Source organism: Macaca mulatta, chromosome 9, assembly GCF_049350105.2.
Source record: "Macaca mulatta isolate MMU2019108-1 chromosome 9, T2T-MMU8v2.0, whole genome shotgun sequence".
In the NCBI taxonomy this organism is placed as follows: Eukaryota; Metazoa; Chordata; class Mammalia; order Primates; family Cercopithecidae; genus Macaca; species Macaca mulatta.
Genome location: NC_133414.1, coordinates 22,323,326 through 22,336,496, shown reverse-complemented (window position 1 = coordinate 22,336,496; position 13,171 = coordinate 22,323,326). Strand labels below are relative to the sequence as shown.

Below are 13,171 nucleotides of genomic sequence, written 5' to 3'. Positions count from 1 at the left end.
ACCCCATAAATATATACAACCATAAATTGTCAACTTCCAATGAGAATTTTTTTAAAATTAAAAAATTAACTTAAAAAATAGTTATAGCCTGTCTAATTTGAAAAAGAGGACTTTCGGTGACTTAATTAAATTATTACTTCCCTTTCTAAGTGTAAGCATTTAGCTTCAAATGAACTTTGCATTTTTTTACTCTGTGGTTTTTACATTGACATTGCATTTAGAGTGTTCAAAGTATCATTTTATACTTCATTTCCTTTGATTCCCCCCATTGCCCCTTGACATTAGTAGAACAAGTATTTTTATTTTCATTTCACCATTGTGGAAATCAAGGTTGAGTTACTTAAAAGTCCTCCCGAAGGTCACACCACCAAATAAATGAAAGAGGTCTGACTTTCACCTGGGTCATTTGACTCAGATCATTCCAAAATTATAAAACAGCCCATTCCAATGTCTAGTAAGCTATTAGTTGAGCAGAGGACAGGCTAATTTAATTATATTGGATGAAGGGAAAGTAACATGAAATGAACCCTAGAATTAATTGGAACCTGATTTCTTATCAATAAAGGAAGTTTCATCTTTCATCTGGCAAGTTAATCATAAATGCAACTTAGTTGAATAGGAATAAGATATATATGATTTTCATATGCAATTAAGTAAGAAAACAAGCAACTCATTAGCAGAGAAAAATAAGTTGTGTGTAAGTATTCATAGAAGGCATTTGGATCTACTTAAAATATGAGATTAAAATGGGTGAAATTCAAATTATTATGAATTTGTAGAAAACGTTTTGGTTTTACAACTCTTTAAATTGCATGGAGATAGCCTTCCAAAAGCAAAGCCAGGAAAGAAGATAACAGAATGAAGAGATGAAGGAAGAGAGACATCATGTAAATTCCAACTTGACAGTAACTCAGTCTTTGGATTTTCTATTCCATGAGTGAATGCATCTCCTTTGTTGTCTACACTAGTTTGAATTGGGTTTCTGTCATTTGCAACCTAAGAGTCACCATCACCACCATCATCACTATAATGATAATAATAATCATCATCATCATCGTCATCATCATCATGTTGAGCCATAAATTCCATCATCTATGCAGATTTCATTATCTATGGATGATTCCATTCATCATCATGAATGTGAGTCACAGATTCCATCAGAGATAGTAAAGGGGGCCTTGAAGTATTCTGAGACTTGTAGAAGGGCGTAATTACCTAAGGTAATTGTGATGGATAGTGCTTGAAGTATCTGCTTTCAACTACCTTATATCAGCTTGTGGTGAGCCCAAGTAATTGAAACTGCTAATAGCTTATTAGACATTGGAATGGGCTGCTTATAATTTTGGAATGACCTGAGTCTAATGAAAGTGGTTTCTGCTCACTTTTTAAACTTTTTAAAAAAACTTTGGCTACATCAGGCCTTTTGATTTTGTAATTTTCCATTCTTTTACAACCATGTTCTTTTTTGGTAATTCATGTTTTATAGACAACTTTCAAAAATACTTTAAATAATTAATAAGGAACATGTGTTCTTAAGATCTTCCTCACCATTGAAAGAGAAGATGTGTTTTAAAAAAAATCCACTATGGTACCAAAACATACTGAGAGAAAGTATGAAAAGGAAAAGGCTGAAAATATTGGAAGCCGCTCTGAACTTAGTAGAGGGGAAAATGAAGTGTCTGTAGGAAAAAAGCATGAATACTTAGCTGTCTGATTCATTCCTTCCTAGTAATATTTTCTCATTTCTGTGATCTCTAGAAAACATGTGGAATAGCACACTGACTAAAGTGATTCCTGCTAAGTTTTGAACTGTGATATTCTTGTCTTATAGAAAGAATATAAAAAAGATTTGGAAAATGAAATAAAAGGGAAAGGAATGGAACTTAATTCAGAAGTTCTTGACATCCAAAGAGCAAAGCGAGCCTCTGAAATGGCGAGTGAGGTGAGTGTTTATTTAACACCTTAGATGAATATGTTTTTTGCTGATTTTCTTATCTGTCAATCTTTCTGAAAGGTTCTATACATCCACAACTTTTATATGTAAGTGATTGTAAACAGCTATATCCTTGTAGTCTTTTCCTGGACTACTAATTTTTTTTTTTTAAATGGTGCTCATAATCCCCTTTCTATGTGATATGAGAAAAATGACCATTTCCCCATTTTGGAAAAAATCCATATAATAAACTAAAATAGTTTAATGAGATTTAACTTCCTCTTTTAAGCAGGTAAAAAAAAGGCAGATGATTGGGAAGGTGTGTTATTATGGTCCATCAGTAACTGCAGGTAGAAAGTTCACTTGCTTTCCTGCACGTAACCCAACTGACTCTCCCACTCTTGCCCTGGGCTGCTGAATGAACTTATTCAGCCTCTTTGTCAAATTAAAGTAGTTTCTGCTCACTTTTCATGCACTTTATAAGGAGAATTGCAATGTCTCTGAAGTGTTTTCAGTCCTGTAATCCTGGATTATCTCATTACTTTGGGTCATAAAGTGTCACTTTGCTTTTAACAGACTTTAGCTGAATTTAGCAGTGAAAGAGCTTAAAGACTTGTCCCCATATTTTGAAAATCCGATGATAATGAGGATGATGATAATGATGATGGTGGCGATGGTGACTCTTAGGTTGCAAATGACAGAAACCAAACTCAAACTAGGGTGGGCAGCAAAGGAGATGCATTCACTCATGGAATAGAAAATCCAAAGATTGAGTTACTGTCATGTTGGAATTCACATGATGTCTCTCTTCCTTCATCTCTTGGTTCTGTTATCTTCTCTATTGGCTTTGCTTCTGGAATGCTGTCTCCATGCAATGAAACATCTTAGTAACAGGATAACTCATATCTGTGGCCAGTAATCCCAGTGGGAAGTGAACATCCTCTTTTGTAGTTCCAATTAAAGTCTTAGGTTTCAATCTCCTTGGATTAGTCGCTATCCTGTGCTCACACCTGGCCTAATCATTGTGTCTGGGGTTGGGGGAATAGAATGTGCTGATTATCCTATCACCCATTCGTTGAGGTAGTTTAACAGTGTCTTATACAAAACATTATAAATGTTTATGTGTTTAAAACATCACCTTAATCTCTGCTATATTCACATTCTTTAAATAAAGGAAACATTTAAAAGGCACTTTAGTAGAATTAAAAATATATGTGGGGAGTAGGGAGGTGATGGAAATCAATCCTTCCCAAGGGTATGGATTGAGAGAACTTAGAGGTCATTTCCCAAAAGGAAACCATGGATCTTGTTGCATTGAGCATTGGCTTCAATTTAAAGTCACCAGCTGCATTAGCCCTTAATAAGAGTCAGCTTGTCGTTTGAAGAATTGAAGCAGACATTGACTTCTCCTCACTAGCTATGGAAGTCCTAGATGGCATCTTTTTCCAATAGAAGGCTGTTTTGTCTACATAAAAAATCTGTTGTCTAGTGTAGCTACGTTCATCAAGTATCTTAGCTAGATCTTCTGGGTGACTTGCTGTGGCTTCTGCATCAGCCCTTGCTGCTTCACTTTGCACTTTCATATGATGGAGATGGCTTCTTTCCTTAAACCTCATGAACCAACCTCTGCTAGCTTCCAACTTTTCCTTTGCAGCTTCTTCACCTCTCTCAGCCTTCACAGAAATGAGGGTTAGGGCCTTGTTCTGGATTAGGTTTGGTTTAAGGAGATGTTGTTTCTGGAATGTTGTGTCTGGTTTGATCTATTCAGACCACTAAAACTTTCTCTATATGAGCAATAGGGTTGTTTCACATTCTTATAATTCATGTGTTCACTGGGGTAGCACTGTTAATTTCCTTCAAGAACTTTTCCTTGGCATTCACAACTCGAATAACTGTTTGGTACAAGAGTCCTAGCTTTGGGCCTGTGTTGGCTTTTGACATCCCTTCCTTGTTAAGCTCAATCATTTCTAGCATTTGATTTAAAGTATGTCTCTTCTTTTTACTTGAACATCTAGTGGCCATTGTAGGGTTACTAATCAGTCCAATTTCAATATTGTTGTCACTTAGGGAATAGGGGAGCCCAAAGAGAGGGAAAAAGATAGAGGAACGGCTGATCAGTGGAGCAGTCAGAACACACGTGACATTTCTCGATTAAGTTCACTGACTTATAGGGGTGCATTTGGTGGCATCTCCCAACATTTACAATAGTGTTGCAGGATTTCTCCTTAGTTCAGCTAAAGACAGGGTCCTTGTCCCATGGCCATGAAAGTTTAGGCTTGCAGACAGTTTGAAGGGTGAGTAAAGCAGAGTTTTATTGGGTGTAAAGGAAGAAAAGGGGGGAACAGGGACTCTCTGCAAGGCCGGAGTCCCTGCTAGAGTGCTTCCCACCTCACAGTTTGAATTCCAGGTTCCACACAGGAAGAAGAGGGGCCAGGCTCCTCCCTGTTGCAAACGGCCTGAACTTCTCTGGCTCCACCTCAGCGCACACTCTTTCCAGTGTTCAGGCCAGCTGGAGTTTTGGCAGTGACCCCCTCCTATCTGTCTGTCTCAATAGTGACATCAAAGATTACTGATTGGTCAGGCGTGGTGGCTCACACACCTGTAATCCCAGCACTTTGGGAAGCCGAGGTGGGTGGATCACCTGAGGTCAGGAGTTCATGACCAGCCTGGTCAACATGGTGTAACCTGGTCTCTAATAAAAATACAAAAATTAGCTGGATGCCATGGCACATGCATGTAGTCCCAGCTACTTGGGAGGCTGAGGCTGGAGAATCGCTTGAACCCAGCAGGCTCAGGTTACAGTGAGCCAAGATCATTCCATGGTACTCCAGCCTGGGCGAAAGAGCAAGACTCTGTCAAAAAAAATCACTGATCACAAACCACCGTAACAGTTTCAAATATTATATTACCAAAATGTGACACAGAGGCACCATGTAAGCACATACTGTTGGAAAAATAGCACTGACAGACTTGCTTGGCAAGCAGGGTTGCCATAAACCTTCAGTTTGTAAAAAATTCAGTATCTGCAAAGCACAATAAAGTAAAGCACAATAAAAATGAGATATGCCTGCATTACTGCCTTTATTTTGCAGATGAGCAAACTGGAAAAGTTGAGCATTCTCAGTGTCACACAGCTGGTGAGTGCTGTGGCCTCCCAAGTTCATCTGTTCTGTATAACATCAGCTCATTTACATCCACCTCCCTATCCTCCAACCCTAAAGACAATTGTCAGTGAAGATTTTCACATGGCAATTGCCCTTGTATACCAAACATCTTTGGAGCTTTGCACGCCCTTCTTCAGTGAGAACAAGATTATCGTTCTAAGTAGTTCAGAAAATTTAGTTGTGAGTGATCATTCGTAGTACTCAAGGAGCTTTGTTACCTCTTTTGTAAAATAGGTTTAACTATTTTTTTTGGTATCATTGACTGCAGATGCATGTTTGCCCACTGAGTGTTTGAATGTTGTAACATGTCTTTTGCAGAAAGAATACAAGAAAGATCTGGAGTCAATAATTAAAGGGAAAGGAATGCAAGCTGGCTCTGACACCCTTGAAATGCAGCACGCTAAGAAGGCTGCAGAGATCGCGAGTGAGGTTAGTAGGGTGCGTGATGCAGGCCTTAAGACTCATATTGTGGAACCTAACAAATCGTATTAGCAACTTGATTACTATATGGAATTTCTCAAAGCGTTGCAGCTGGTTTAACAGTTTGGAATGGAGACTATTCCACAGCATTATGCCTGTTTGAAAATGTACAGTTTTTGCTTTGCTCACATCCCTCCAATATATCAAAAAAAGCTTGGTGGAAGGCATTTTAGTTGAATACACACACACGCACACATGCACTCCCCTGCACACCTTACTTCAGAATACAACAGATTTAATGGTTATCTGGGTTATGAGAAATGTTTTCATGGTATTTTTAATGGATCACCTGCTGCTTGGCATATCTGTATTTCCAAATTTCTCAGCAGAACTTCATATACGGATGCTTAATGTGAGTACAACTATCATTTCTGTCTGATTGCATGTTCTTAAAATAGCCTTTGTTGACATGATCAGCATGCATGAAATTTCTACACAGCATTTTGAGTGGAGGTCTTATATAACCTGATTGACCATGTTCATTCATCTAATACCATTTTTCTCTTCATGGGATACAGGATATTGATTTAGAAGTTTTGTCTTAAATTCTGTGACAGGATGGATATCACATCACAAGGTTGTAGGAGTCAGACCATATACATATATTTCAAAGGAAATACCCTAGAACTTTCTCTACACCTCTTGAACTTCCCCACAAAAATCTGAGAATATAAAAAGATCACTGGAGTAAAGATTTGGGTTGTGATGATTTTATAAAAGTGTATGTGAAGAAAAAATTGGGATGCAGGTGAATGGGTCCTGCTCACTTATCTCAAGACTGGGTAGGTGGGGGCTTCATGGGGTACTCTGAGACCTGTTGTGTGACCTTTGCACTTAGGAAGAGCTGACTCAGGACTGACACCTTACAGGAAATCTGGAAGGCTAGAGGTAGCTGCTTAGCTGCTAGGGAAGTTACTGTTGTTTTAAAAATGACTGACATCCCCAGGGTTAGGTACTGACCAGGGAAATGGGATTGCCATGATTGAATAAGACAAAGGAAGTGGAGATGGTATAGGTTTCCTAAGCAATAAGTGTTCCATTTTGAAGTGGTGGCCAGGGGTGGATGGCCAGGAGCGTGAGGAACAGGGACTTTCCTACTTCTGTTCTCCCAAGAGATAGTCATTGTTATAAGTTTGTTATGGAACCTTCCAAATCTGTTTTGTGTTTATATAGATAAATATATACTTGTACACACAAAAACTTAAAAAAATCTTAAATGAGGTCATACTCCATTTAAGTGTTTGATTATTTTCTCTCTTTATATTATGGATTTTTTTTCTGTGTTCCTTCATATAGGTCTACCTCATTCTTATAGAAAAATTAAGTGTTCTATAACATGGATGTGAATATGTGACCCTTTATCTTTTGTTGTCTACAAGGGAAGTATATAATGGGATCTCAACATTACAGGCCAAAACTAGAATCCTTAATTTTCCCCTAGGTTAGCTTTCCTCCATCTGCTTCCCAGCAAATGGCACCAACCAAAGCATAGAAGTCACTTTGATTCCTGTCATCAGCATGCTTTATTGATGTCACCCCCATCGTGGCAGTCTAAATCCATCTTTCTCACCACCCTAGTCTAAGCCACCATCTCTATCCTCTAGATCATTGCCATAGCTTCCTAACCAGAATTCTGCTATTATTGCCTTCCTAGTAGCCATTCTCAACCCAGCAGAAGAATCCTTGACGGAATTAAATGAAATTTTGTTCCTCTCCTCACATGCAATTATTTAGTGGTTTCCAGTCACATCCAGTGTAAATTGATTCATCTGGCTCTGGTGAAGTCTCCATTCTCAGGCTGAGAGTCTTAGTCAATAAAAACCCCCCAAATAATAATAATAAAAATCTAATTTGCATGTAATCATAGTCATGTCCCATTTTGCCTAAATGATAGGCTCAGATCGTTTTCAACCAATGTTTGGGACTTTGCCAGAGTTTGTTTTTAATATCGAAAGTTTATTTTTCAAATAAAGTCAATGGATCATATTGTAACACAAATGACCCTCAATAGTCAAGCCTTCCCATAGCTCTGGGTTTGACCATGTGACTTTCTTTAGCCAATGAGACATCAGCAAATGTGACTCAGACAGAGGCTATAAACACACTTCTGCATTAGGGTTTGCCCTCTTTGAACACAGATGCTGCCATGTTGTTGTTTTAAACCTTCTAAGTTTTGGGGTATTTTGTTATGCAGACAACAAATAACTGATGCCAAGGGTGTCTAATGTAGTCTGTGTGCTTTAGAACACATTTACATTTGAAAGTTCATATTGGAAAATTGTTACATCCTTCTACCATTGGACCTTCATGGCTGTCTGCTATGAGTGCTTCAGTTTCATCATATTTGTTGACCTTCAAATGAAACATTTTGTTTTGGGGCTTTAAACAGGCTGAAACAGAGTGGTTTTTATAGACATAGTAATAATTGAATATTATTATTTTGAAAGTTAAACATAATTATGTAAACTTTTATTTAGAAAAGTGATACTGGGAGTGTAAGTCAGTAAAAACGGGAAGAGTTATGAGTGGAAGACAGGAGGAAAAATATTCCAAGATTGAGACTTTTGTTTACCACCTATCTAAATTTGATGATCTATTAATAAACAAACCAATATTTACTTTGCAGCAGAGAATCTACAAATCTGGAGTGTGTCAGCATAATAAGAAAGAATTGTTTTAAAACAAATTTAATTGGCTATAGTTAATAGTTTTTTAATAACATTTTTCTTTGAAGAATAATATACATATAGAAAATGCAAATTTATATATGTACGGCTTGTTGAATTTTATAATCAGTTTTCAAATGTGACAAAAGTCCCTAAAGACATGTGTGTCTGTGCAATTATGACTATCTTGTAAGAAATAGGTAATCCAATTCCAAACTGGCTTAAAAAAAAACACAGATAACTTATTTGTTGTTCTTATGATTGAACGGTAGAGAAATTCCTGGGCACGGCTTGATCTAGGACTCAAATAATGAGATTTAGTTTCAGCTTTCAGTTCTTAGGTAGACATTCTTGTTTGCAAAGAAGCTTCCAGCACCTCTTATGTGGAAAAAAAGATGCATGCATCCTGGAACCAATTCTGCAGTGTGGGTGATGGGGTATAATGATTTAAGTCCAGCAGAGCCCAGAGACTTGGGCCAGTTTCTGGATGGTTTAGGAGGGAGAGCATTGAGTTGTCTAGTGGCAAATCAGAGAGCCAGTGAAGGGAGTAATGATTTATTTAAGCCCAGCAGAGTCCAGAGATTTGAGCCAGTCTCACCCAAGCTGGATGGTTTAGGAGTAGGAGCACTGAGTTGTCCAGTGGCAAGTTAGGGAGCCAATGAAGGGAAAAGAAAGGGTGGATTCCAGGGAAACAGCCAACACGTATTCACTACAGAGTGAAAAACAGCAAGCCGTATATGACCCAATAATATATCAAGTTTATCATAATGAAATGTTAAATTTTCCCCTTGGCTAGCTCTGTTTTTCTTCTTCTTAATTCAGATTAGCAGAAAAAAAGTCTTCTGATTACTGGTGAATAAGTTATGCTAAGTCATAGTCCTACCACAAGTAAAAACTCTTTCTTATTCTATAGAAATAAAAGAAATAAGGATTCAACTTCATTCCAAAAGACATGGTCTTGATGTCAAATAACATCTCGATTTTTGAGTCGTTTTTCAAATGATCGGAGAGCACTAACTGTGTGTTTCATTTTCTGCAGAAAGACTATAAAAGAGATCTGGAGACTGAAATTAAAGGGAAAGGGATGCAGGTGAGCACAGACACTCTTGATGTCCAGAGAGCTAAGAAAGCATCCGAGATGGCCAGCCAGGTAAGACAGCAGTGAGATACAAAGTTTAAAATAAATGCCGTGAATCATAGCTAGAAAGAGCATAAGTGTTCTTTTCACATGGGTGGCTTTGAGATTCAAACACGTAAATGTCAACATTGCTATTAAAGCTTAAGCAAAGTTCTAAGATCATTTTCTGTTCTTTTAGAAACAATACAAGAAGGACTTAGAAAATGAAATTAAAGGGAGAGGAATGCAAGTGAGCATGGATATCCCAGATATCCTTCGAGCCAAGAGGACATCTGAAATCTATAGCCAGGTTGGTCAAGAATGAAGATGCTCAGAATCATGTATTCCAATGTCATGTTGCCATGTGCTTTGTATGTCTCTATGAATGATATCTTTCTGAGGGTATTGCATTCAGAGTTAGTATACTCTTTCACTGAGAAACCATTGGCCAAACTTGATTAACCTTACTAATGAATAGGACAACTGTCATAGATTCAATGCAACAGACATTAAGGAGAGCTACAGCCTCTCTGTTGGGGCTCCTTGTTTTGAGTCCAAGGACATTAAAACTTTTTTTTTTTTATTATTTTAGAGATGGAGGTCTCACTCTTTCACCCAGGCTGGAATGCAGTGGCACCATCGTAGCTTGCTGCAACCTCAAACTCCTGGGCTCAAGCTTATTTTCTTGCCTCAGTGGGCATGAGCCGTTGTGCCCAGCCCAAGGATATTTTAACCTTTTCTTTCTTTCTTTTTTTTTTACCCTATTGGACACTTGGCTCAAATGCTTTTGCTTATACCACAGAAAAATAAATTACAAGCTATTTGTCTTTTAACCATTTCATAATGAATATTATTATTAAAATGGTTCCAAATAAAACTAACAGTGACTAAAGCTGCACAAAGTACAAGGTGAAGTTTAGTGTTAGGTAAAAATTGAGGGAACAGTGAAGTTTTCTTGGTAAAATTTAGATTTGTTAAAGATACTTGTCCCATATTCTGTAAACAAAGCTGGATGTGGGAGAAGTAATGACCACAAAAAGTATTTATGGAAGAAGAATTTATTTATAAAATCTGACTTGGGCAAAAACATTCATTAGCAAATAGTATCCTTGCTGTAACATTTACTAAAATAAATGACTCCCAATGGAAAAAAAAATAGTAGAAGGAATGAACAAAAAGAAAATGGTTATATAAAATTGACCATAGAATTTAATTTGATTAATGGAGTTTATGCAGGAAGGAATGTGTAACAACATTTGGCGAAATTTGTTAAAATTCTGATTAAGACATAAGCAAGGACATTAACCATCCACTAGTTCAAAAGGGTAGTATCAAGATGGCAGAGTCAAATGTCAGAGGACTTGTGTGCCTGTCAGCCTCTGCAGACGACACAGCCACTGGGATGGTCCTGAAGTGTGTGTTCTTCTGTTCTCGGTGTCCATGAACTTGGAGACATTGGCTCTGGCCATATCAGCTGAACTAAAATCCTACGTCAATACATTAAACAGGCAAATGGACATTTGAGTCAGTGGAGAAGAGTTACTTACTGTCTCAAGAATGCCAAACTCATTCCTTCAGTTGGTGAATACCTCCTGAGTACCCATTTGCATGCAAAACCAGACATGACTTTGCCCTTGGAAAGCTACAGACAAATCTAATAATCATGTAAATATAGTGTTACAACCATGATAGATACACCTGAAAGTAAAAGTATTGAGAGTGAAGGTGCCTGAGCTGTCAGATTTCCTGCCTTAACTTAATAGCATAGTTTTTTTTTTTTTTTTTTTTTAGTGTGACGTGAGACTATATCTAATTTTAAGGGATTTTAATCACTGAAATACAATGGGGATACTTAAGAGTGTGTAATGAAGCCTGGTGCATTTCGACATGAAAAGTAGTTACCTTTCTTAATAAGCAGTAGTTTGCCAGAATAGTTAACTTCACTGATTTTGGAATCAGAGAGCCTGGTTTTAAGTTGCAGCTCTGATACTTACTATCTAGTACCTCGGTTTCTCCATCTATAAGATGGAAATAATAATAGTATCTGCTTGTCAGGTTGATTAAATGAGTTAATGTGTGTTAAGTATTTAGAACAATACCCATTACATAGTAAGTAAATGTAAGTGCTGGTACTAGGATAAGATATTGCCTGGGTTGTATTAGAACTCATAGTAGCTGGTTTAGTGGAGAGAAAATTAAGATTTTAATCTCAACTTCAAAATACTGGTAACTTTCCCTTAATCAAATCTATTTTCACCTGAAGTAGGAAACAAAGCATAAATCTAGAAGCCATGTGGTATGGTAGAGATTGAAGAATGGTATCATTCCCTCTCTCTCTCTCTCTCTTTCTCTCTCTCTCCCCCTCCACCTCCCTCCCTCCCTCCCTCCCTCCCTCCCTCCCTCCCTCTCACACGTGCACACACACACAGTTTCAGATTTATATTAACTGTTTTTATTTTTAGAGAAAGTATAAAGATGAAGCAGAGAAGATGCTTTCTAACTATTCTACCATAGCAGATACTCCTGAAATTCGGAGAATTAAGACAACTCAACAAAACATTAGTGTGGTGAGTAGCCATTATTTCTTTTCAGTTGCCACCTTGAAATTTTGTTTTGTAAGAAATGGTCTTTTTTCCTCATTGTCTGATGTTTTCTGCTGTCTTACTTGAATTTTCTGTCAAGTGTATTATCTTTATTTCTTTAAAATAATAAGAATACTGATAATTTTTACAAATTATCAATTTTCATGTTTTTTTGGAATTACAAATTCAAATTTCCCTCTGATACAAATGACAGTTAACTAAATTTTAAAATTTAACTCTGGAAAGAAGTCTTAGTCTTCTACACAGATTTTACTTAGAAGATGAAAATGGTCATATGAAGTGATTTTATTCCTGGTAATTGATTGTTTTTACTAATAATATATTTAGCGATTTACTCATTCTTAATAAATTTCTAAACTTATATATTTTTATTTTGAGGAAGAGGAATTGCATTGGCACTATTTTTTTTTAGCTTTTATTTTAAGTTCAGGGGTATCTGTGCAGGTTTTTACATAGGTAAATTTGTGTCATAAGGATTTGTTGTACAGATTGTTTTGTCACCCAGGTATTAAGCCTAGTACCCATTAGTTATTTTTTCTGATCCTCTCTCTCCCCTCCTACTTCACCCTCTGATAGGCCCCTGTGTGTGTTGTTCCTCTCTATATGTCCGTGTGTTTTCATCATTTAGCTCCCACTTATAAGTGAGAACATGTGGCATTTGGTTTTCTGTTCCTGCATTAGTTTGCTAAGTATAATGGCATCTGGCTCCATCCATGTCCCTGCAAAGGCCATGATCTCATTCTTTTTTTATGGCTGCATAGTATTCCATGGTTTGTATGCATGACATTTTCTTTATCCAGTCTATCATTGATGGGCATTTAGGTTGATTCCATGTCTTTGCTATTGTAAATAGTACATCAGCACTATTAATTAAGAGACTGGGTCCATGATTAATAAATGTATAAACTTGACTTCTGTTCTAAAATTGTAAAAATTGACCATACAACTAATATTTTAACATAGAATTAGCTCAGTCATTAATAGTTAAGCAAGCATCTCATCAAAATATAAATTCTAGTAAGTGTGAGGACTTCTGGAATATTTCCTACCTCCTAATTAGTTGGCATGTGCCAGCTCTCAGGGTAAGCTGGTCAGGTGCCTGCTGGGTCTCCACAGGGATGGCCAGTCTGTACTGAGAAATGGAAAAGTCTTACTGGAAGGATCAGGAAAGGAGGCTGTGTGATTCCATAGTGTTCTAGAGTTCTAGC

General features: G+C 37.2%; 1 protein-coding gene across 6 annotated transcripts in view; it reads left to right on the top strand.

Moving 5' to 3' along the window:
* NEBL (nebulette) overlaps nt 1-13,171 on the top strand; it is a 377,968-nt gene that overhangs the window by 317,643 nt on the left and 47,154 nt on the right. For 4 of the 6 annotated variants that reach the window (XM_077945916.1, XM_015146581.3, XM_015146577.3 and 1 more), the window contains 5 exons: nt 1,832-1,942; nt 5,416-5,526; nt 9,283-9,393; nt 9,560-9,670; nt 11,823-11,927. The exons of the other annotated variants lie outside the window; for them this stretch is intronic. In XM_077945916.1, coding sequence (XP_077802042.1) covers nt 1,832-1,942; nt 5,416-5,526; nt 9,283-9,393; nt 9,560-9,670; nt 11,823-11,927 — 549 coding nt within the window. The remainder of the gene's footprint in view (nt 1-1,831; nt 1,943-5,415; nt 5,527-9,282; nt 9,394-9,559; nt 9,671-11,822; nt 11,928-13,171) is intronic. 6 annotated transcript variants of the gene reach the window in all.